This window comes from Python bivittatus, unplaced genomic scaffold (assembly GCF_059951505.1).
Source record: "Python bivittatus isolate LINGU-HERP-01145 unplaced genomic scaffold, Pbiv_v1 ctg000320_np1212, whole genome shotgun sequence".
Lineage (NCBI taxonomy): Eukaryota > Metazoa > Chordata > Lepidosauria > Squamata > Pythonidae > Python > Python bivittatus.
This window is the reverse complement of record NW_028277052.1, coordinates 2,791,446-2,816,311: the sequence shown is the minus strand read 5'-3', so window position 1 is coordinate 2,816,311 and position 24,866 is coordinate 2,791,446. Positions and strand designations below refer to the sequence as shown.

Here is a 24,866-nt window from a genome sequence, read left to right as displayed (position 1 = left end):
GCCGTCTTTCTGCAAGAGGCCCCCGCTGCGGGAACCCAACCGGGGTGATGAGGCAGGGACCAGCAGTCAACCCTCCTCCTGTAACCAACAGGACGTGTCAGGACTCACAACCCCCTTGGCGTTGTCCGCAAAAGGCTTCGGGTGCCCCCTTTCGTTAACCCGTGTCCTGCTGGCTGCATTCATGCCCCACACCAAGGTACAGTTTGCTTCTTCAGTTGGTAGAATAAGCCACAATTGGCCAGACTCGTAGATCAAGTCATAAATGATGGCTGCAACCACGAGGGAGGGATCTTAAATAACCTAAACCAACTGCAAACCACTCATACACGAGCTTAGCGTGAGATACGATGCTACTTGGTTAAAAGCATATAAACCAAGAATTAAAGTTTTTTTAAAAAAAATATGAAACAGCCAGGCCTTCCTATCATTGTCACTGCCTTGTGCTGGCAATTATATGTTCAGAGTCTCCCAGCCATATATCCGCCCCGAGCGTTGGGTGTGAGCAGGGTGCCTGACCCCTACATTTGGTGTTTAAAGCAAACCACCATCTCTCCCAACCAGTTGCTCTCCAGGTAGTATCATTATTAAAACTTGATAGCTAGAATACAACTTCCATCCTCCCCAGCCAACACAATCATGGGCCATAGTGACCAGGGAGGGTGGAAGTAGCATGTAAGATACTTAACCACTGGCCAAGGAGAATGAGAAGTGTAGTACCACCTCCATGTTTGGCATAGCCAAAAGAGCGCTTTCACATATTCAATATTTCAATTAAGCCAGGATTAGTTTCAACCATAATGGGCTGAACAATCAACAAGGGCTGGTTTTACCCAAGAAGGCAAACTGTGTAACATCCTGGATCAAAAGCAGCTAAACCACATTAACAGCTGATACGTCATAAGAACCTAGTCACTGTGACAAAACGCATGTTGCACACACCCCTGAGAGAATCTGCAATTACCTTCAGAAACAAGCCACAATCTGAGCTGCGCTAGTCAAATAGGTACAGGTTGGCCGAGAATTCAGGGATCCTGGAGGAGAGACAGAGAAACCAGCTTGCCTGAAATTATCGAGATACCATTTGTACACTTCCTCTCAAACTCTACAGGCTTTCCCCCCTCTTTAAACCAACACTCCTTCCATTAGCTGAATAGCCTTCTTGCATGCCTTTCTGGCTTTTGTAAGGAGAGGTGGGGCTCTTCCAGCTGCAACAGGTGTGCAGCGTAGGGCTGAGTGAGCACATAAATTAAGGTGGCCCCGGCATTAAATTTCCTTCTTTTTCCCTGTGGTCCTTGGGCTGTTTCTAAACTAAGCAGTATTTCAGGCCCCAGTCCTGAGGAAGAGGAGGTGACAAGGCATCTGTACCTTTTACAGTCCAAGCCTCTCTATATTTATTTAGAAGTGGTCAGAATTGCTCCAAGGAAGTGCACATTGGAACAGTGTTCTCAACCTTGGCAGCTTTAAGATGGGTGGACTTCACCTCCCAGAATTCATGGCTGGCTGGGGAATTCTGGGAGTTGAAGTCCACCCATCTTAAAGTTGCTGAGGTTGAGAAACACTGATCTAGACTCACAGCACCCTTATACATTCATCCCACAGGCCCCTTTCCCTGTTTGACTTTTGCAAGACCATCAGCCATTGTTAGAGACCCCCAGTCAGCATGCTTTAAGATGGGTGGACTTCAACTCCCAGAATTCCTCAGCCAGCCATGCTGACTAGGGAATTCTGGGAGTTGAAGTCCACCCATCTTAAAGTGGCCAAAGTTGAGAAACACTGGGCTAGATTGTAGGGCCAAACTCTAAAATTACAGACTAGAGGAGTCCAAATGATCACACACAGGCCAGCAGGGATGGGAGAGTGGAAAACAATTGAGGTTTATTTCCAAGTGAAGCTCCATTTTATTTCTGTCATCATCCTGGACCACAAGTGAGTTTGCAAAACCCACATCCTGCTGAAACGACGTACGCATCCACATTTATGGCTTTCAAATTCCCAGTTCCGTAGGCAACCGGACTGCCAATTTTCAGCAGTCATGGGCAGAGGACTGCAAAACAATGCAGCCCAGACAGCCTCACTGTAGTGTCCCTCTTGCCAGTTCTGATCACAAGCTTAAGCCTTTCACAGTGGTCTAAAGGCGCATGTTCAACAGGTGAAGCCTTTTCCTATTGGAGCAGCAAGGGAGAAAGCTTTGCTGTTTGCATTGTCTGCCTAACAATGTTGCTAAATAACCTTTAAAAAGGGCATCTTTTTCCACCATTCGTTCCTGCTCATAGTCAGGGGGAAAAGTATGAGAACCCCCACCCCCTTTGTATCTATATTTATATATTGGCTCCCTCCTTAGCTCCCCAAAAGGCAGATGGGGAAAGAAGCAGAGAGATCTGGGGCTCCCTGGGACTCCTCTGAGATTTGGGGTGAACATTTCCTACGTGGACCTTCATCCAACTTGCTCAAGCAAGCCTTATTACTACATGCTGAACAATCAATTTCTGCATCTCCCAAAAGAGCACTCAAATCACCCATGTCACCTCTTCCAGTTTGTGACTTTGGGAATCTACTTCCTGACCACCAATTCAAGGGGTCCATCAACCCTTGGAGTTCAGCCCTTGCAGGAAAAAAGCAGAGCCGGAAGGAGTCAAAAGAGGCGGTTGGATCAGTGTGAGAGCCACAGGGCGGTTTTGCTTAGGCAATGCATCAGGGCAATGGTTTGGGGGTGGTTTAGGCATTAACTCACCTCACTGGAACTGCCCCTTTTGGTTCTTCGCCATTTTTACAAAGCCTCCATGGGGCATGGCCTTTCCTGGGTTTTCCAGCAGCTGCATGGGCTGGTTGAACGTTGCCAAGCAATTCTCCAAAGCTTTGGAGAACTCCTGCAGACGCTGCAGAAGGAGAGCAATGCTCGTCGATGACTGCCCACATTCAGGAGTCCAGTAGTATCTTTTCCAAGTAACGCTTTTTACAGCTCACAAAAGCCTTTTCATCAAACATGCCAGCCTGAAAAAGTGCTCCCGGACTCCCTCTGATTCCAAACGCCGTGCCTTCCAAGTGATCTTTTCTTCCTTGCAATGCTCTCTCTCTTTCCTGGCTGAAAGCAAAGAGGGTTCATTCCCTTTATTCTCCCTCTGAATGGCCCTGTCTCACTTTCTTTCCCAAGGAGGCATTGGAGGCACTGGGTTTTGATGTGTGGCTTCGGGGCTCTCCCTGTGGCTGAGTTGTAGTCAGAGGTGTCTACAGGGTACGGTCTGAAAAGACGAGGTGGTGACCGCAACGGTGCGTTGCACGTGAAAAACAGAGCTTCAGTCGCACCTTTGTAGCCATCATCTTGTCTTTTTGGACCATCCTCTGTGGACACCCCTGTTGGTTCTTCTTCATCCTTGAAAAGTAAAGCACCACGTTCCCATCGCCAATATCTCTCCTGTCTCTGCTGCCTCTGTTCCGTTACTGCCTCCGTGCTACTGACGAAGGGTGCCACTCTTGGTCAGAATAAGAAGGAAAAGGCTGCATTGGCAGGGGGACAGCAGAAGGTGGTTTACGGCCATCTCACTCATGGATGGGGGACGAGAGGAAGGCAACGTCATGGCAACATGGCAGAAGAGTTTGCCAAGACCTGTTTGGGTTGCGATTAGAGGCAAGGGGGTGGGAGAAAGCATTTTGTCACTAGACTCCAGAACTAGGTAACAGGTACTGCTGGATAACAGTGTCCCTTATTTTATTTTATTTTATTTTATTTTATTTTATTTTATTTTATTATATTATATTTTATTTTATTTTATTTTATTTTATTTATTTATTTATTTATTTATTTATTTATTTATTTAATAGATTTGCCCAACTCAAGCAATATGGCTTCTTCTGACCTTGTTGTTGTTGTCCAGTTGTTAAGTCGTGTCCGACTCTTCGTGACCCCATGAACCATATTGCGCCAGGCCTTCCTGTCCTTCACTGCCTCCCTGAGTTTGCTCAGTTTCATGCTCATTGCTTCAGTGATGCTATCTAACCATCTCATCCTCTGCCGTCCTCTTCTCCTTTTGCCTTCAATCTTTCCCAGCATCAGGGTCTTTTCCAAAGACTCCTCTCTTCGCATTAGGTGACCAAAGTATCTGAGATTGAGCTTCATTATCAATCTTCTGACCTAGTTGTCCATGAAATCATCAAGAGTTGACACTAGAGCAGCTTTACCTTGGCCTCTCAAAATGGATCTTCTTGCTTCCCCCCAAGAAAGCCTCGGCCCCCTCTGCACCCCGGGGAACGTGTCATATTCTTTGCATCCTGGAAATTACACTTCATTTTTTTAAAATGAAGTTCCTTCTGCAGAGGAACAGGTTATGGACCTTCTGGGAAACATGGCACTGCCCGAAGGAAGCTCTCCCACCTTATCCAAAGGTTTTGGATGGAGCACCTACCTCAGTCCAAGCATTCCTTGTTAGATTAAATTCTGGGTCTCCCTCATCTGCAGGCAAGCCCAGACAGGACTGAAAGCAAAGCCATCCATCCGTTCTCTAGCAACAGCAGGCCTGCCTGGGAGCAAACATTGCCCTCCTGAACACAGGAAGATGGTGGATGGGACTGTCTTTGGACTTCCTTGCACCAGAAGAAAGTCTAACGTCCTGCCCGGGACACTCCCTTCCATAATCTTCCTTTTCCGCAACTTGGCTTGAAGGTCTCCAGAGGTGGAAAGCAAGGCTGCTGTTGCACGGAAGAAGACCTTCTCAGGGTTGCAAAGGAAGATGGGAGAAGAGCAGAACGGGATGGTCCTTTCTGGCAGGTGAGGTGGGCAGCCGAATAAGAGGTCGCTGGGAGGTGCCCTGGGTGAAAGCTCCAGCGTAAGGGGCTCTGGTGGGGTCTGGGCAGGCTTAACGTTGGACTAAATGGCCCTTTTCATCTTCTGTGCCGTTATGGTGAATAAAATAAGGAGCAGTGTTTAAATAGAAGGTTTGTTCCTTCTGGCCCTGCCATTCAGGAACAACAATGGGTTGTAGCATCTGAGCTAATGACTAACGTGTGGACTAAACTTTTATAACTTTTTTATTAGCCCCGTTTCACCAAAGGCTAAACGATTTGTTCAGGTGAAATGCTTCTAAGGCAGGGAAACCGTAAAGACCAGATAAGGAGCAGATCCAGTGTTTGTTTCTTTCTTAAGAATAAGCGGTTTAAAATTTAACACACAATTAACTAGCATTTAAAGATGGAAGCCGTTTCTAAATACAGTTTCCATTAGAGTTGCCCTTTGAAGAGGAAGCAAATTCTGAGCATTTGGGATCCAGACGACTGTTATTTTAAGAAGCAGACAACAAATATTGAGCATAAATTCTTCCATTGGCCCCTTACTCTATCATGGCCAATTTAACTTCCTAAAATGTCAGACAACTTGAGATTTATGCCTGTTGCTATCAGAGACTGTGTGGTATAGCAGTTAGGGTTTGGGACAAGGCTCGATGGTCCCCAGGTTCAAATTCCCCCTCTACCATGGGAAGACTATGAATCAGTGACCAACCTGAGTCACACACTAAATAAATTATTATAGTTGTTATTGTTATTACACTTGCTTGATCCAAGCTACCTCCAGGGTTGTTGTTGTGGGGATAAAACAAAGGAAGCTCCCTGTATAAGCCTTCTTAAGGTCCCAGAGGAAAAAGCTGAATAGAAATAATCAGCAGCCACAAATGTGTGTTTTTTCATTCAGGGTGCAGGTAAAAGTCTTCATGGACTCAAACCCTTGTGTTGATCATAATTCCCAGCTTGCCCCAGCTTTGGCCAGCCTTGTGGGAGCTGTCAGGGATGTCCATCGAGTGTGGTCAAAAAAGTCAAGATGGTGGCCATGACAGTGTGATCCAAGCTCTGCCTGCAACACACACAAAACCAGCCTGAGCTTCAACTGGACCATCACAGCCACCATCCTGACTTTTTTGACCCTACCCTGTGGACATCCTTGGAAGCCGTAGACCAGCAACATCTAATTTCTTAATTAGGAAAGGCAGGAACCAGCATTATTGTATCTTTGAGGGGGCTTACAGATTTCCACAGATGTGCTTTAGTGTCCTGCAGTTTTCCGTCCACTACGCAACTGTCCGGGTGCTTCAAATTCTTGGATTAGGTAGAAATAGCCATGATGGAAATAATGAATGTCTGCAGAAAACAGAAAGAAGCTAGCAAATCGCAGAAATATCAAGGGGATCAAAACTACAATCAGAAAACAGATTATAGAAATTAAAGGGAGGTTCATTTCCAATTCACTGAAACAGCTGAAAAGTCCACAGAGAAATTGGTTTGCCTCCTTGAAGACCTACCAAGGAATGTTGTATGTAACATTTCAATTTTAGTAATGCTGCAGTTACATGCTGATCGTATGGATTATACATCCAGGTGGACATTTATTTCTTTAAATTTATATAGCCGCCCATCTCACATGTGTGACATGCCAATACAGTACCTTGCTGTGAAGTTCTTATACTTGGATATTCTGTAAAACTGCATTGAATTGGCCAACCCAATTGATTCTACATGTTCTCCTTTCCCTAAATCTCTCCCTGGCTCTTTGCAGGGAAAAATACATGAACGAGACTCTTAGAATTGGAGGGAGACATTCACACTGACTGCCTTGAGCTATTTAAAAAAAAAAAAGGAGACTATAAATGCAATCCATCAATCATTTGGAATTACCCAGGTCCCATATGAAAGTCATTTGCTTTCAGCACTGCCAAAACACAGTCCTTGAGCCTTCATTTAATGATGCTCCAGACAACAGCCTAAGCAGGTCAGCCTCTTATCCACTGGCATCCTGTCTGCTAATAAGAGGGTCAGGTTGGTTTCAAAGGCCAAGAAATTCTTCTTCCTGCTCCGGTGTGTTTGGGAGGTCCATGGAAACGTTGCCTCATTTGGCCACCACAGAGAGAAGTCAACCTACCCTTTTCAGAAAGCTGAGCTGGGCTTGATCTGTAAGCCACACCTGAGCATCCATGGCGACAGAGTGCATACAAATCCTAGGCGCGGGGCTTTGGGGCCAATCTCAAGTACAAAGATCTCAAGAGCAGAGATTCCACAGCTGGGATCTGTTGGATCTCCCTGTAATCTTGAGGCTTCCTCTCACCAGGTTTAAAATTAATAGCTGAAGTGGTCAAGGATGCTGTTTTGGAGACCCATCCTATAAGTCTGTCTTACAAATCCTGGGATTTCTCTGCCACTTTCAGAAACCAAGATTATGTGAAGATTATCCAGTAGAGAAGAAACCTCAAAGGCACCGTTGATTTTGATTTTTTTTTTACGCCTTCCCAGCTCTGGTTTTGAAACCATTCCAGACTCTCGCATTTAATTATCCAGGCGGGTCTTAGCACCAGAATTACAGCAAGGTAAGCTTCTTACGGGCAAATTCTAAACTTCCTTCTATGGATGGTGTTCCAGAAGCTTGTGTGGAAGGAATCATCTGCAGCTGCAAACGAGAAGTGTATGAGGAATGCACCATATTTTCTGAGCTCTGTTCTTAATGCCAGTGGTGTTTTCTGCTGCTCCAGGAGCCTTTGACGAAGGGTTGAGCGAAGCGTGGTCTGGCACCGAGAGGATGCACGGGAGAGGTGGTTGTGAAGGACCTGAAATCCGTTCCCCATGTTGAAAGTCACAAGGCGGCCTCGGAGAATTGGCATGGCTGTCCTGAGCCCTTCCCAGGCCTGCTTGGAGGATAGCCTGAGTTTAAGTTTGGGGTGACGCTTAGCAGGATGAAAATGGCTGAGTAAGGGAATAGGTTTACTCAGAAATTACTTTCTGAGTAATCTGCAGAAAGTCACAAATCCTGCCAGCTTGGGGAAAGGACTCATTCACTGCAGAACCCTCTTCAGTGGGGTGCAATGAATTATTTAACTTTCTGTAGAAAAACACTGTAATTTTTACAGGTGGAGTCGTCCCTGGATTGGGACATAGGCTTTGCTTCCCCCTTCCCTTAAGTCTTCACTTAGTCTCTGGCACTATTCGTTTACAGAGGACCAGACATAAGGAAAAACAGGTGACTTCAAGGACACCACCAGGTTGGGGTTGGGTTGGCCTTTGGCTGCTGGGATCTCAGGTATGGCAGAACCTTGGAGAGTGCTTTTACGTATCACGCTCAGCAAAAAAAATAGCATGCTCAATTTGTAGGTAATGATTAATTCACATTAAACATACATATTTATAATAGTTGCAGAGCTGAGTAAAGAGTTAGGCCACTAAGCCCATCTCCCACTTCTTAGACCCCATGAGATAGGGCCTGCACACTTTCAAGCCTATTTTTGGCCATCTTAAGGTCTAGAAACTTGACTGTCAAAATAGGAAAACCAAAGACTCTCAGCAGGCCAGATTCTTCTTACAAGATTATGTTTCTTGGACCATGATCCAGCATTTATTGTTTTTGTTATCATGAATTGCAAGGAACAGCTGCTGAAATCCCTGTCTGTGTGTCTCTGTGTGTATTTTTCAGGTTGGATCCTACAGATAATCATGTTTGGTTTGTAGGCAGTGTAGTTAGCTGATTGTGTGTCTCCCCAGCAATCACTAGCTTCACTGTCATCAAAACAATGTGCAGAATCCCTTCCGCCAACCTGCAGGAAACTTCCTGGAAGCCAGTTCTCAGCTGGAGTCCAAAGAATTACGCACTTTATTCAGATACCCTGTTCCATATTGGAGGCTACCAGCTCAACAGCCAGGAAGACAACTGGTGATGCTGGAGCAAGGAAGGGCTTGGAGCAGGCTCCCGACTTCTGCAGAGCTCTGTGATGGCCACCCAGGGGGGACAGTGGCAGTTTCAGGGTTCTCTCAGGGTCTGCGGGATGACGTGGTGCCGTTCAAGACCTGTAACGCAAGGCTGGTGTGAAGAACAGCTGCTGCCTGGCAAACTGCTCCGGCCGGGAATGAAGAACAGGTCCCACGCGAACGAGGTTTTCCAGAAGCCCAGGGGGTGAATCAGATGGCTGTGCTGTTAATGCTACCGGGTGGCAGCCTGCAGTTCAAGAACCGTGATCTGGAGTTTTGCTCAAGTCTGTTGCCCTCCACTCATTGGACTAGATTTTGCATTACGTCCCGGGAACACGAACTGGGGATCTTGAGGCAGAGCATCCAGCTTGGCCTCCAGATTTTCTCTCTTTGGAAACCACTGGCGGAGCTTGTATGATCTCTAAGTATAAAGAAGGGGGAGAACTTAGGGAGTTGGACCCAAGCCTGAACATCAGCCTTGTCACCAGGCAGTGTAGTTAGCTGATTGACAAAGGCAACAGTCGCTAACAACACAGCCAAGTGAAAAGGCTGCCTCTCCCTTGCAGCTCTCCAATTGGATAAACGGGCCACTCGACTACTACAGGTTGGAGAGCAGAAGCCACCCTTTGCAGGAGATACCACTGGCACTCGGTGTGGTCACTACTGCAAAGTGGAGATCAGCTTTTCCCATCCTGACGTTCTCCAAAGATGTTGGGACTGCTATTCCCAGTATTCCAGAGCTAACCTAACTAGTAGAGGACCCCAGGTTGGGGAAAGATGGAGGAAAGGTTTGAGTGATAAATCCCTGAGAGGAAGCTGTATCTCAATCCTCATTAACAATCACTTTGCTTAATAGGAATCTCTGATTTAGTAACTCTTCATTCATTTAGACTGCAGTTGCCTGTCCAGATGTGTGGCAACGTTGTTAGGGGTTCCTGTGAAATTTCTGATTGATCTATTTATTTATTGTATTTATATCACCGCCCATCTCACATAAAAGTCACTGGGCAGCATATCAATGTGGGTCATTCACAGGTAAAACTTTGGGCTTCATTTATTCAGCTGATGGTCAGTTTCTGGGGCACCTTGATATGAACCCAAAAGGCAGGTGACTAATAAAAGAAATGATTAATTCTTTTTACCTTATCTGTTAGCTAGAATAAGAGAGAAAATTAGGACTATGTGTGTGGAAAGAAACAAAGGGCAAAATAAAAGTTTTGAAGGTTTTTTTTTAGAAGTTTTGGTATCCCGTAAGAATGAGTCCTGTCTTCAACATCTTCATGCCGCCGTCTCTGTTCATCTTATATGTCTCTCTAATAAATGCCAATATTGTAAGTCTCCAGTGACTTCCTTTCTAAGCAACTAATCCCATATTGTATCCCAGAACTTCTCAGGACAGGTAAGAAGGAACAACGTTGTACTCCAAAATCCACAATATGGCATTATCTTTTTCTTTCTTTCTTTCTTTCTTTCTTTCTTTCTTTCTTTCTTTCTTTCTTTCTTTCTTTCTTTCTTTTTCTTTCTTTCTTTCTTATTTATTTATTTGATTTCTCTCCCGCCCATCTCCCCTACAATAGGGGACTCTGGGCGGGTTATTGCTCCTGCTTTGATGGGGGTCTGGAGTTCTCCCCAGCTCTTAACATAGCGGCCTTTCCTTTTGCTCTTGAGTAACAGATGTCAATTCACATTATGCTGGACTCAGAAGATGACTGGAGCTTAACGTCAAGTGCATCTCAGTCCAGGACAGGACAAACACACCTGGAAATATAAAACAGGGCATTAGCCTTCAGCATTTGTATGAATATTTATATCAGGAAGCATAAGGGTTCACCAAGTTTTATTAAGCAGATATCTGGATCATGATTTTCCAGATTGGCTTCTGTAGGACTCCAGGATTTCATAAAGATTTGAATGGCTTCTGCAGGATTAAGTGGGGGGTGGGGGACTCCCTACAAGTTGCTAAGCCTTAAAACTCCCCATCAGGACCAAAAAAAAAATCTTCAATGCATTCAGCCATCCATTCCTGTTCTTTGGGGGCACCCATAGCAATAGGAGTTGCTAAGCGTCAACACCGACCCGATAGCATGTAATCAAACAATAGCAATAGTCATTTTTCTAAGGCTTGGTGAAAAGGGTGGGGCTTTGTCAGCTGACATTCAGAAGCCCCACCCCTCTTGATCAGGTTTTTTTTTTTTTTAAATGAACAGGTTCCACAACCTGATAGTTTGCAAACCCCTAATCAATAATAATATAAAGGGGGGACGGAAGAACTTGGATGTGTTGACCAGAAGACTTCCCTACATTGTTTAGATGAGGATCTGTTTGCCCACCTAGGGACGTAATCACCCCTGATGTCTCTCTGCAACTCCAACACCTTCAGCAAACAAGGATTAACCACCCTCCTGTCTTCAGATAAACTTGATCCTTTTCTAAGCTGTTCGGATCCAGCTAGTCTTGGGCAGGGAAACTGACCTATTTTGCCAAACACTTTGCCCAGGGAGGCCTTTTGACATGAGCAGAGGTATCTGGATGGTTGACTTTTTTTTTTTTTATCCCAGCACAGCATCCAGTGCAAAGTTCTTTTTGAAACCGCCCTGGGGATTTTCTTGTTTCCTTTTTTGCAATTATTCGAGGAGACTCTACAGCATTTGCTTATGTTCAGAGGAGGTAGTAAAGCTTAGACCAGGGTTTCTCAACCTTGGCCACTTTGAGATGAGTGGACTTCAACTCCCAGAATTCCCCAGCCAGCCAGGCTGGCCGGGGAATTCTGGGAGTTGAAGTCCACTCATCTCAAAGTGGCCAAGGTTGTGCAACGCTGCATCAGACAGTCATGTTTCGTGCTGTTAGGCACTAGCCTTTGTTTATTCATTTACCCAAGTTTAGAGAACCAAATTAACTTGAGATGAGGCTTTTATTTAGCTAACAGAGGTTTTATTGGCCAAGGACCCTTCTGGATGGCTCAGTCAACACCGTGGCAGGAGTGTTGCCCAGAACCACACCTTGCAAAGCAAGCAACAAAGATTTTATAGGCATATTCAGATGTATTCAGAGAGTACATCCCCTCCCCTCCCCTCCCCTACAAGGTATTTTTGGGATGGTCCAGGGAGGAGTAAAGAGGTGAATCTAAGTTTAACTTTTTTCTTCTGGTTACCAAGGAAATAGCCCATGTCGGTCCTTATTGTCGGGCAGAGTGATAATCACAAACACTCCTGTTTGTGCAGAGCGCAGCAAAAACTCCAGGAAAATATTAGCCATGACAGCAAACACATCAACAGTGCAGCTATTCACAATGCAATGTCCATTTCTTGTTTCCCAAAGAAATCCAGTCAGAAAATATATACTAACTGGTGTTTATTGACAAAAATGCAAAATTCCATAAAAGGCAAATATCATACAAAATATAAAGAAAAACACATCTTCCCATTATATTGTAGCATCCAAGACTTATTAGCAACACAAGCTTAACAAAATCTCTAGCTACAAACTCTTAGAGAAGCGGTACACTACTTGGTACTTTGTTACAACTACGTAGCCCATAAAACCTACCTAGTGGCTAACACTAAAACAACTAACAACTACTCAGAGAGGCTGAACATTTTCCTCTCCTTGTATTATAGCTCTGTGCCACCCCCACTGGGTAACTAGCATACACACGCCAATAGGTGGCAGTAAATAGCACAATACACAACACACAGTAACAGGTGTTTTTCACATGATCTCTGTAGCCAAAATATTATTTGTTATTGTTGTAAAGATAACGGGATGAATCCTTTCCCATGAGAAAGAAAATCCTGACACTTATCTCTTCTTTGTTCCTCTTCTTCTGTTACCAAAGAAAAGCCCACCTCCTTATCTTTCTCTGGCTTTCTTTGCAACTTCTTTGGAATTCGGCTTACTTCTTCAGTCGGGCATCTGGCTCATTGCTTCTAAGGAAATGGGGTGGGGGACTGCTGGGCTCTCTTCGAAGGCAACCAGGCATTCAACGAAGAGATAAGGTGGGGGGAAGAAACTCTGGCTCTCTTTACAAAGCAAGTTGTAAACCTTATAAGATAGAGTGCACTGTTACATGTATGTAAAACATATACAATATGTGAGAAATATATATACAGAATATAAAATCATATATTAAAATAATGCCCTTCCGTGCGCTTTTGGTTAGTCGACGCAAAGGCACACGCTGTCCTCTCGCAGCCCCCCAATCTGCCGCAGGGAGCAGATCTCGGCCCGGCCCCCCTTCCTCCCGCTTCCCACCGCCCCTGGAACTCCCAACTCCCCACGGCCATTTGGGACGGCGATCGTTCCGCGCCTTGGGCGCGGCCAGACCCTTCCGCAGGGGGCCCCGCGCCCCGTCAACCGCGGCTCGGCCGAGGCTGCCGTGCCAAGAGGGCTTCCTCGGAGGGGCCCCGAAACAAAGCTCCCCACCGGCCGGCTGCTTCGTTTGGGGGGGAAGGAAGGCGGTCAGCCCGAGCGCCGGGCGAGCCTCCCGGCCCTTGAACCACGACTCCCAGCAGCCCCCGGGATGCCCGTCGGCGGGGGGCGCCGGGAGCGGTAGTCTCGCCCGCGGGCGGCAGGATGCGCCACCCCGCCGGGGCCAACGGCAGGGCCGGCGAGCTCGGACCCCGGCGCGGCGCCATGGAGACCAAGCGGCCGCGCTCGCCGTCGCCGGCCGCCATGGCAGCGTCGCCGCGGCCGCCCTCGCCGCCGCCCTCGCCCTCCGGCGCCCCGCTGGCCTTCACGGGCTCCAGCGAGCAGGACGTGGCGCTGGCCAAGTCCTTCTGGAACTCGGTCACCCTCCAGCCGCCGCTCGAGTCCCGCCTGGGCGCGCGCAGGGGCTCGGTCTGCAACAGCGCGCCCGGCTCGCGGAAGAGCTCCGCGGGCACTGCCACGGCGGGTATCCTCGGCGCCCGACGCCGCCGGGCAGGGGCAGGGGCAGGGGCAGGGGCAGGGGCCGGGCGGGGCAGCGCGGCGGAGCCCCCTCCGCCTGCCCCGGGGGAGGTCGCAGCGCCGGGAAGGCGCCGGCCGGGGCGCGGCGGGTCGGAGCCGGCAGCGGCGCCTCTGAGCGCGCCGCCCGCTTCCCCGCACGGCGCTCCGCGGGGCTGGCGCTGGCGCTGGCGGGCGGGCTGAGGGCTTCCCCGGCTCGGCTTCAGCTTGGCCGGCGGGGAGGCGCGGAGGCTGAGCGCGCGCAGGGGCCGCGCCCGGCTCGGGGAAGGTCGGCGGAGCCTCCGCGGAGCCGCCTCTCCTGGCGCTGCCAAGAAGCCCCTCCAGGTGTTCCCGCTGCTTCGCCTCGGCGCTCTTTCCGTCCGTTTCGCCGCCGCCTTCGAAGGCGCTCCTTCTACCCGGTGGCCCCCAAACCTCCGTTCAACGCCGCCCCTTTGATTCCTCCCCAGGAACTTGCCTACTTTGGTGGGGGGGTTAGCATTTAGCACTGGAGATGTGACCTAGCCGGTAATGAAACGTTTGCAAGGAAAGAACCAAGCTCAGAGAAGCCCAGGGACTCCACAGCATTAGCATCTGCAAAGGGAGGCCAAGGAAGAGAGGGTCCAGAGGAATTTGTGCTGGGTGGCCAGTGGTGCCAGTGGCCCCTCTCTGACCCGCCTGTTAAGCACCCTGGCACCTGGGCCCCTTGGCATTTGCCCCCCCAGCTCAGGCCCTGCACTCTTGCTGTGCTCCTGGGGCTGCAAAGGAGGCGGAGCTGGGCGAACCGGGGGAGACCCCCTTCCTTTTCCCTCCCCCAGGGTCCCTCCTTTCCAGCCTCACAAATCACACCTTTGCTCACCTGCAGCCCTGGGGGTGGAAAAGCTTGTTCTCTCACAATCCCTGTTTTCACTGGCCGTCTTCATCTGACCCACTGAACCACAAACAAGCCTGTAGGCACGTGATCGGAGCCCCAATGCCATAGTGCGGAGCATGGAGTCATCCCACCGTTTGCGTGGTTTGTATCATCTGCGTGATGGTGTCACCGTGTATGACATCACTCCCCCACTTCCCCATCTTTAAGGCCTGCAGTCCTAGCTGATATGGTTAGTTTGTGGTTCGGTGTAGCCAGGGTTCAGCGTAACCATGGGTGAGCATGTTGCAGGAGCACAACCATCGTCAACTGCCCTGCCTGAATATCGCCTATACTTGGCCACTTCATGTGACTTCATGAACAGTGTCCTTTTTGTAAACCTTGGTCATTCTTGTCCTACTTCCTGGATAATCCTGGAGCACGGTTGCCCTGCAGAGTTGGCTGGGATAGATTGCCCCGAAAATTAGTTGAGGGGTCTTTGATAGTTGCATTTCTGAAAATCACTTTTGGTCAGACTGCTTCCCCACTCATCAGCGGTAAATAAGAATCTTCTCCAAAGGCAAGGAATCATGAGTAAACCCTGTTCCCTTTCTTGCTTTGCCCTCAAGCGTCCATCAGAATGGCCAGCTCCTAATGGTGTGTGTCTCTGTGTGTCTGTGTGCAAGAGGGGGAATTGCTACTGAGGTTATTTGCAAAGCTGTTTTCACACCCATCTACTCGCACCATGAAATGCCCATCTTGGAATTTGGGGAAAGTGACCTGACAGGTGTGCAAAGGGGAATTTCAACCGACAATTTCAACCTGCTGCAACGTTTCTTTTCTTTTTGGGTTTTTTTAGGGAGAACCAACCCTTTTTCTGCTGCATCCTCAGCAAATAGCAGTGAGTATGTGGTTTGCTCTTAGCAAAATGGAAATGCCGTTCGGAGGGCACCCTGATATTGATCATAATAGAACCTGAAGGCAGACCGCTCATAATCCTTGTACAAAGCATGCCCTGGCGCTATTCCCAACACCAGTCAGGAGCTGAACGTTCAGCCCTACGCATGGCTGACGTGGCAGGTGATATTGCCCCAGGCAGCAAGTGGAAGGGGCTGCATTTTTCATTGGCACCCTTTGAGAAAATAAACCTCTTATTGCAAGAACACGGAGCAGCAAGATGCCTTCCCCTGCTATCTTTTCTGCAGCTGGGTTTCAAATACTGCTCTAACCCAAAATACAGTTTGTTATTTTTAGCTAGCCTGATATGTAAACCCAGGTGCCTTATTGAACCAGCCATGGTCATATAAACCATGGTTTATATGATGTGCAAATGCAGTCAGGAAACTTGCAAATACTCGTTGTCTAAACTAATTGCTGCAGGTCATTTTGTTTACTTAAAATATTTTTCTCTTACTTAAGAAGAAAAAAGGCAGCTAGCTTGATGATGAGATCAAGGATACCAAAAATGGAAGACTTATCTTCCTGCAGAAGTTATAGCAGAAACCGTTCTTTTCGCTGTCCTTCTTGTTCTTTGGGCTAACTTGTGCATCCAATGTTCTTAAATATCTTTGTTACTATAGTTCAATATGATTATCCTGGGCACCAGTAATTGCTAGTCCAGAAAATTCCACATGCAGAAAATCAGGAGCCTGGTAGCACCTTTTCCGACTAACCAACAGTTCACAAAAGCTGACGTCTTCTAATAAAATCCTTCTGATTTTTGGCTGCCAGACTAACACGGCTCTCCTCCTACAAATCCCATACCCAGTGTTCGAAACATTCTACTTGAAAAATGATTAAAGATGATTCACTTTAAAATGAATGCAAAATGATTTATTTGAAAATTATTGTTGTTTAGAAAGAGAAGAAGACAGACACTTGGAAACGGAGAAAAATGGATGGAAAGGGCAGTGCCTTGAGAAGGTAAGCAGTTTCTCCTGCTTCTCCCAACTAGCTGCATTCAAAACTTTACTTTTGGTATTGTTCGTTTAGCTTTTCTGGAAGAGGGCTGGAATTCAGATAGACTTCAGGGCATCGTATGCAAGTCGATATTTATATAGAGCGGATATTTATATAGAACCGAGGCGAATCCGAGCTCTGAAAAGCGGGCCACCTTTCATCTTTGTGGAAAAGAGCTCTCTAATTGATCATCTTTTTGGAGAGGAACTGAGATCATTAGATCGCATTGTAAACCTGAGAGAAAGGAAGACGGGTAAACAGTTCAGATTAGAAACATAAACGGCAGAAGAATTCCCGTTGCTTCAGCGTGGCCAGCGCAGCAGTGTTCTCCGAGAAAAAGAAAGGTTTGCTTTGATGCTGCTGGATCCTAGAGTGCTATTCCAAAGCATGTCCCTATTCCCAAATAGCTTTCCAGGCCAGGAATACGTTTTGTCAAGCAGCACCTACCAAGAAGCATTTTATAGTTACGGGCTGGGCTGAATGACCAAGGAAACAATTAAAAGGTCTGCTTTGGGACCTTCCTGAGAAATTCCCCTTGTTTTGCTGCTCTCTTGGGGTGATAAGAGTCGATTCTGTAGATCATTGTTTCTGAAACTTGGCGACTTTAAGAGGGATGGACTTCAACTCCCAGAATTCCCCAGCCAGCCATGCTGGCTGGGGAATTCTGGGAGTTGAAGTCCACCCCTCTTAAAGTCGCCAAGTTTCAGAAACACTGCTGTAGATCATTTCTCAACACCATCCCCCATCGTTAAGGTCTGCTTAACAATGGTTTGTTGAATAAGCAGCAGTTGTCTAGCTCATCCCACAGCCTAAACTAAGCAAGCCACATTACATCTTTGCACAATGCGGGTACCCGGTGTAAAAGCTGCTGACTGAGACGGCTGCAGGCCAGTGAGTAATAAATTTAGATGATGACGATGCGCTGAGTTTAAGACTTGAAATCCCACGCTAATTCCAGAATCGCTGGCATTTTACTGTTGATTCCACAAGAATTGTTGAGAAGGTGAGTACAGTAAGTATTCCAGAGCGATCAAACAGGCTGAGGTTACAGTTCCAAGCACAATGATTCCAAAAATGGCTCGCTGAACCTGGTGGGGCTTGGTTCCACCAAGTAAACACGTGCGCACCTATTGTTTGCAAATCCTGAAAGGTGGTCGCTGCAACATGGATGTTTGGGTTCAGTGTGATGGAGTTCTTAAGGGGACCAGGGAAGACCAGCAATGTATATAATCCTTTGTTCTGGGAACAAATACACATTTGCTGAATTTAAGTTGATTCTGGAAATGAATGTGGAGCGCAGAGCAACCTGGGACCAGGCAGAGTGAAGAATTCAGAAATTAGGGCGGTATCTTCTATTTGGCTGTTAGAGGCAATGCGGTATCCGGTTTCTCTTTGCTACGGCAGCGGTGACGATAATCTGGCCCCCAAGGCTTTGGGGCTGTAACAGCCAAGGAGAAGGGGTGGCTGCTGTTAACACTGCCACTAAGGAACGGGAGGCACCAAGGTTGGCATCGCCCCCTGAAGCAACAGCCCTGTCATTTCTAGCCTTGTTGGACCCACATCACATATAAATGATGCAGCAGATATAACGGGAAATTGAGCCTGTGCTACGGACCCCGATGGAGAAACTCCACGTTAGCTCTTCATTAATTAACTCCTGAAGCATAGTGTGGCACGACTCATCTTTGGCCTCTTAGCTCACTGCCGCATAAATAAATCATTAAGCCGATCGATAGGAATAAATAATGTTGTTCGCCGGCTAATCCAAATTGTGTTTACAGCCGTCTGCTAACTAGGCTGTTCTAGTTAAGAGGTATTTTAATACAGTCTTAAAGGAGTTTTTTCCCCCCTCTCTCTTGTTAAAAACGAGAAAGCTTTGTAGAGTAAGCATGGGAACAAGGCCAGATGTAAGCTAGGCCCTAGGAGAGGCTGAAATGCGCTGAGGCTTGCAGTTGCGGCCTGCGAGCGAGCATTCATATTCATTGCGATTAATAACCACCTAATGGATTTGGTCCAGCAGTATCCATTAGACCAAGCTTGTGGAAATGAGATTATCAGAAGAAGTGAGCCCGCTCACAAACCTACTCCATTATTCTCTTAAGTAATTCTGCTCCAAGAAATGAGTTCAAGGTGGTTCATTCCGTCACAGGTTTAAAGGTAAAGATTGCTAGCCTGCAGCCCTGGAAGTTCGTGCCGGTCTCCCGTCTAAGTCCTAAACTAGTCCATCCTTCCGAGCTCCCAAGCCCAAGCCAGGTTGGCCAGGTGTGGTCTCACCTAAATTCAGTTTAATCTGAATCCAGTTTGTTATCTCGGAGCTTTCCTAGCCCTCTTATAAAGTGGGACTCTGTAGGAGAATCATCTTCTAAGGACATGGCAGAGGAGAGGTTTAAACTGAAAAGCTTATTGATTTTACGTCAGGTCAGGAACGGGATTCGTTTGAGGTGAGGCAGCTGCTGATCCTCCTTGGAGTCTGATGGTGTGGACCCCACACACGAGCTATACGGGGAGGCCGGAGTGCTCACACTTGGCTGCTGGTTGTACAAACCTCAGACACCAACCCCAATCAATTTCCCTCCTCCTCCTCATTGCAAACCTCTTTCTTCACAGGCTAAAAAAAGAGAAGAAATCATTGCCTTACTGAAAAAACAAAGGGAAGAGAGGATCTTGGTGAGACGGCCTTTTAAATGTTCCTAATTTCCCTCTCTGGAGGACCCAACGCTGATTCGCTTGCTTAACTTTCCCGTTTCCCTACCGCTAGCTGCAGCAGGCAAGACAAAACGAGAAATAAGCCAGTAATGCTATTTAATTTGGCCGGCTTAGTATCCATACTGTAATCTGGACCTACACAAAGCTGGAGAGGATGCAGGAGGCCCCGCACGAGGTTAGACTGTTCTGGTCCGCAGGGAGCTTGGCGGAAGCAGCGGGTTGGGTAGAGCTATTTAAAGGAGATGATTGGCGGGCAGAAGTTCCCTTAATTACGTGGAGCAGGAAAGGAGACGCTGCACGCATTTAGCTGAATTGACTTGAACCCATCAAGGACAATTTCATCCAGTTTCCTGCTCTTCCCATTTTAAATCTGTTCCATCAGGTTTCAGAGGTATGCATCTCTGTTTTTTCTTTGTTTAGTCCAGTGTTGTCCAAACTTGGCCACTTGGCCACTTTAAGATGAGTGGACTTCAACTCCCAGAATTCCCCAGCCACCCATGCTGGCTGGGGAATTCTGGGAGTTGAAGTCCACTCATCTTAAAGTGGCCAAGTTTGGACAACACTGGTTTAGTCCAAGGGACCGTTCCTGTGCGTTTTTGTGGACGTTTCCCTTCGTACGTTCTTGTTTCCTAGCCTTTTAATGGCACGATGTGTTTTAAGCCGTCGATCCTATTGCAAATTTCAGAACGACACGGACAGGAACGAATTTTTCGCTCTTCCCTCCCCACCCCCGCGCGAGCAGCTTAAAACGGACCAAGTCTTTAAAAGCAAACTCTTTCCTTTCGCAGAAAGAGACGTTATCTCGTCCGCATAAGCCGAAGTGCAAAACACAAGAAAGGTACAAGTTTTTCCTCGTGCTGGTTTTAGTCCTTGTGTACCCTTCTTGTAAACGAATGCTTTCATAGTTTTGAAAGATATAGCTTTTCCCATTTCTTTGCGTCTGTTCTGTATTTCGGGGAGCAGGAAATTGATGAGTGGTAAGTCTCCCTTCTGGTTTAGGAGTATTTCGTGCAAACGAGAGAAGGAACCACATGATAAAGCAGTGTTTCTCAACCTTGACCACTTTAAGATGTGTGAACTTCAATTCCCAGAATTCCCCAGCCAGCCATGCTGGCTGGGGAATTCTGGGAGTTGAAGTCCACACATCTTAAAGTGGCCAAGGTTGAGAAACACTTTGCTAAAGAATTCCTGGAACTAAACATTAGCCAATTATTCCTGCTTATTGGCAAGAAAACAACCTGGGCCTGCCCATGTAGTCTCCAAGGGTTCAAAGGAGACTTCGCCTTTTCACTTTTAAAATTACCTCTCTGGAAAAGCTGATCTGGCCTCTTAACTCAGCAGTTTCTTCTTTTAATTTGTTAACTGATAGCATTTGTCTCAAGCATGACAACATCCATGCTTGATAACGTGCCATTTAAAATCCATTCTTTACAATGGTAAGGTCCTTATTCAAACATGGGCATTTCTCCTGACTCCAGTTATTTCCCTGAGTTACCAGTATGAACCCTGATCTACGCAGTCAGTTGGACCCATGAATAAGGAGTAAGTCTCATTGAAATCACTTCCTTATGCGTGATTTGCCTACCAATGGTCATATCTCAAGAGCTTGCAGGGTTTTCCCCCAACCTGCAGGGTTTCCCCATCGATTCCTGTTACCAAGAAACGCTGGGAAGACATCATTTTTTTTAACTGCCAGATCTGGTCAAAAGAGGTTTTCCTTTGCCATGCTGGTGCCCAAGAATCGTAGCAACTAAGAGGGACAAGCAGAACTGCCTCGTGTCCTCCTTCAACATTAGCCATTCTTACCTGACTCTGTTCTGGAAAACATTCTCCTAAGATCAGTTTCTCTCCTGTCAGCACTTTGATTGATTGATTGATTGATTGATTGATTGATTATGTGTCAAGTCAGTGTCAACTCTTAGCAACCATACAGATAACTTCTTTCCAGGATGCTCTGTCCCTAACCTGGTCCTTCAGGTCTTCCAACAGTGCCCCATTACCACTGTTACTGAGTCCATTCCCCCTTGCTCCTGGTCCTCCTCCTCTTCTCTTTCCTTCCATCTTTTCCAGCATTATGGACTTCTTGGGGGATTGTATAGCTTGCCTGGATAGAAATTGATTGATTGATTGATTGATTGATTGATTATTTGCCATCAAGTCAGTGTCAACTCTTAGTGCCCACATACTATAGATAGATTTTCTCCATGATGATCTGTCCCTAACCTGGTCCTTCAGGTCTCCCAAAGGTATCCCCTTCACCACAGTAACTGAGTCCATCCCCCTGGCTGCTGGTCATCCTCTTCTTCTCTTTCCTTCCACCTTTCCCAGCATCAGAGCCTTCTCCAGAGAGCTGGGTCTTCCCATAGTATATCAAAGTAGGATAATTTGAACCTGGTCATTTGCGCCTCGAGGGAGATTGTGTTAAATTGCTCTAATCTAGAAGCAGAATTGATCTTGTCTTCTTTTTAGTTCTTACAAGAGAGCCATGTTAGTCTATGGTGGCAAGAAATCAGAAGTCTGGTAGCACCTTTTCCAACTCACTAATTTTATTAAAAGGCATAAGCTTTCCTTAGCTGCAGCCCATGCCTTTTAATAAAATTTATGAGTTGGAAAAGCTGCTGCTGGACTTCTGATTCTTTGTTCTTTATATCCCTCAACCTCACCGAATTGTCTACCCAACATGGCTTCTATGATCAGTTTATCCCTTACTTTATAGGTCAAGAGAGATTTGCCCAACCAAGGCACTGTCAAAGTAGATGAAGAAAAGTTTGTGTAAGAGACTAGAAGGCTGGTAGCACTTTTGCCCGCTAACAAATTTGATTAAAAGGGGCTACCAGCCTCCTGGTTTTGGCCACCATCAACTAACACAGCTCTCCTCCTACCACAGAGGACGTTGTCTCTCAAGAAAGGAGCCAATTCCTAAATTGTTTGGAACTGCATCCATGAAATTCTTTGCACATTGTGGAAGAACGTTACTGGGTTTTTTTGCTTAAAAACTTGGATGCAGAGTTTCCACAATCCTTGTGCTGTGCACTATGTCTCCTCTCCGTCTGCCCCAGTTTTTCTCACAGATCGCATTTAGGTGCTTTCTCTGGTTAAATTATAGAAAAAGGCTGGTGAGAATCACTTCCAGAAAACTGTTGGGACTAATCCATGAAGAAGTCTCTCTCCATAAAGAACATTTCTTCTGAGATTTCTTGACGTCTGACTAGCGGGACAGAGTGCAAGAGTGCTGCACCGCCATGTCTTAAAGCTAGCTGCATTTCAGATGGGGGTTATTCCCTAAACGAGGTGGGGTGGGCCACTCACTCTCCAATCTGTTCATCTTGTGGAGCATCAGCCCTTTTTCAAAATGTTCTGATGGTTTGAGCTTGGCTTTTTCATGCTGGTGTTGGGGAGAGGGAGATGAGATGTGTTTCTAATTACTTCAGTGTGTCCTTAATCCATTTTCTTTTTAGTTCCAGAAAGGAGAAGGAAGAACCACTAGAGGATGAAGAAAGTGTAAAGGCATTACCTTGAGGATATTGATCAGGGTCACCAGCATAGAATTGGAAGGCCTGTTTGTATTTTCAGCCATCCTATCCTTGGTTTTGACTATGGTTTTGGCTCACGGTCAATGTAGCCCCCCCCCTTTTCACCCCATGGACTTCCCTGTGTGTCTGACTGGCTATTTCTCTGGAGGGCTGGAATGACCATTCTGGCACCAAAAAACCATGGGTTTTACCCCTGTGCACAAAGTCTGCTAAGGGATGTTCAATGCATTAAACAAGTTTTGACTTACCAGCCTGCACGCCGAAATGTGAATCTCTCTGTTCTTAACAGTGGCATTTCTATCAGTTCCTAAGAGTTGTGTTTCATTTATTACATTTTATCTATGTTCTCTCTGTTTGGCCCTTCTTGGGATTTGAACTCCCAGTATTTCCAGCCAGCAGGAGGAATTCAAGAACTTCCAACATCTGGCGGGCATCAGACTGGGAAGGGCTGGTTTTCATCTCGGCGTGTCATGTCTTGGGGAGTAAGTAAGCACTGTTTAACTCCATTTACTTCTGAGTAAATGTACCTCCAATTGCACAGTGTGTTAAAACAGCTGGCTCTTTACGAACCCCCAAGATTGCCCAGTGAACTTTGCCTAAGTGTTCTGCTTTAGCCTCCCAGTCGCTTTCTGGCCTTTTGACATAAATGTGCTGAGATGAATTCGCCAGAGTTGAATCCCGTCCCTTGTTCTCAGCATGCAGGAAATGGTACCATCAGTTGCCAGAAAGGGTGTTTTTTCTCTTCCAACTTTCGAGAATTGGCTTTAACAGTTTTTACACTCTTAGAGTTGTGGGGGGAGAGCACAACAGGGGCTGAGAGACCCACTGAGCCCTCACTATGTCAGGAAAGGAACCGCTCCCCTAATTTAGGTTGTTTTGTTTGGGATGTTCATCCCAAATTCAGAGCGTTGGGTTAACCAAATACCTTGTCCTGAAGCCAGTAGTTTCCGACTGATGATGGATTGTCCTGGAATGGCCAGTAGATCCTGCTCACCAAGAATCTGAAGGACGGAGGGGGCTGAACCCTCATTCCAACAGGCTAAAGACCCACGATAGGTCACCAGGCCTTGCGTCCCCAAACAGGAGCGGTTGGTGGCTTCAGTGGGAAAAACTAACTGTCTTCAGGAAGAAGAAGGTTCAACGTACGTCCACCGAAATTCCAAGCTGTGGACAAGGGGGAAAACAGGGTTGGCCCGTATGTTCTGCTGCAATGTAAACAGCAAGTAAAGACAAATGGGGGGGGGGAGGTGTGAACCAGGCCCAGGACTGCGACAGAGAAATGTTTATAAATCATATACCATTCTTATCTTCCATGGCTTGTCGATGTCTGGTGTGCTAGCAGAGAACTGGGGTCACCCTACAGTGATGGCTAACATTCTTGCATTCTTCTGGGGTCTTCTGCTCAGATTAAGTTTTTGTTTTTCTCTCCGATGCTGAAGATCCGCTGAAATCTGTTGTGAAATAAGATCAGTGAAGGGGGCTTAAGTTTTCGAGAGCAGATTTGATCCAAAACAGTGGCCCCTACAGCGCCCACGTCCCCTTTTCCTGACCATTGGCGTAACTTTTGCTCCTGCGGCATGATCTCCAGGCAGATGGGCGTGTGGTTTAGTCAGGAATGACTCTGTGTGTGTGAGTGTGCACATGCGCTCACAGATAACCCCACTTCATAAATCAGAGCCCCACTTAGGAAATTGCTGATGCTTCTTCCAGAGAACGCAGGCAGTGTTTTAATATGAGTTGGAACCGCCCAAGCGCAGCCTTCCAAGAAACTCCTCCACTGCTAACAGGGAGATGAGAGGAGGAAAATACTCACCGCTTCTTCCTCTGCAGCATCACAAGATCGCAATGCCACGGCCAGAATTTTGACAGGGCGTGATAGCTGCTTAGTCCCAATACTTTTCGGCAACCGGGTTCATGCATTGTTCTAGGCCGTGGTTTGTTTCACTGTGGTTTACCGAATCCATCCCCATTGGCTGGGTCCATACAGTACACTAGAACGCAAACCACAATGGATGAGTTCACGCCACACTCAAAGCCCCTCTCATAGAAAGCAGTGTGTGAAGCGCAAGTCCGGTAGGCAGATGGTGCATTGTTGAAAACCCTGCATAAATTACAAAGCGTAAAATAAGTGCCAGCCATGCACGCATGAATCAGCCCGGTCCCTGGCCTCTGGAGGAGGAGGAGGCCCT

At 47.0% G+C, this 24,866-nt stretch overlaps 1 protein-coding gene and 1 long non-coding RNA gene across 2 annotated transcripts; one reads left to right on the top strand and one right to left on the bottom strand.

The window, feature by feature from the left end:
- Nucleotides 1-12,973: 12,973 nt before the first annotated feature.
- On the top strand, nt 12,974-23,064 carry HOATZ (HOATZ cilia and flagella associated protein). The gene is made up of 6 exons (XM_088138967.1): nt 12,974-13,603; nt 15,339-15,380; nt 16,338-16,402; nt 19,046-19,105; nt 19,933-19,982; nt 22,603-23,064. Exons 1-6 carry the CDS (start codon nt 13,285-13,287, stop codon nt 22,661-22,663), a joined length of 597 nt encoding a protein of 198 aa, XP_087995093.1. The 5' UTR covers nt 12,974-13,284; the 3' UTR covers nt 22,664-23,064.
- On the bottom strand, nt 22,299-24,117 carry LOC148216186 (uncharacterized). The gene is made up of 3 exons (XR_015795826.1): nt 23,976-24,117; nt 23,603-23,841; nt 22,299-22,627 (listed from the first exon to the last, which is right to left on the bottom strand). It is a non-coding gene; the product is annotated as an uncharacterized LOC148216186 (long non-coding RNA).
- Nucleotides 24,118-24,866: the final 749 nt, after the last annotated feature.

What these genes read in the sequence shown, in the direction of transcription:
- HOATZ (XM_088138967.1), top strand. Translation starts at nt 13,285, where the DNA reads ATGCGCCACCCCGCCGGGGCCAACGGCAGGGCCGGCGAGCTCGGACCC. An exon ending in CGCGGGCACTGCCACGGCGG is followed by an intron (nt 13,604 to 15,338) that starts GTATCCTCGGCG and finishes GGGTTTTTTTAG; the next exon opens with GGAGAACCAACCCTTTTTCT. An exon ending in AAGGGCAGTGCCTTGAGAAG is followed by an intron (nt 16,403 to 19,045) that starts GTAAGCAGTTTC and finishes CTTTCTTCACAG; the next exon opens with GCTAAAAAAAGAGAAGAAAT.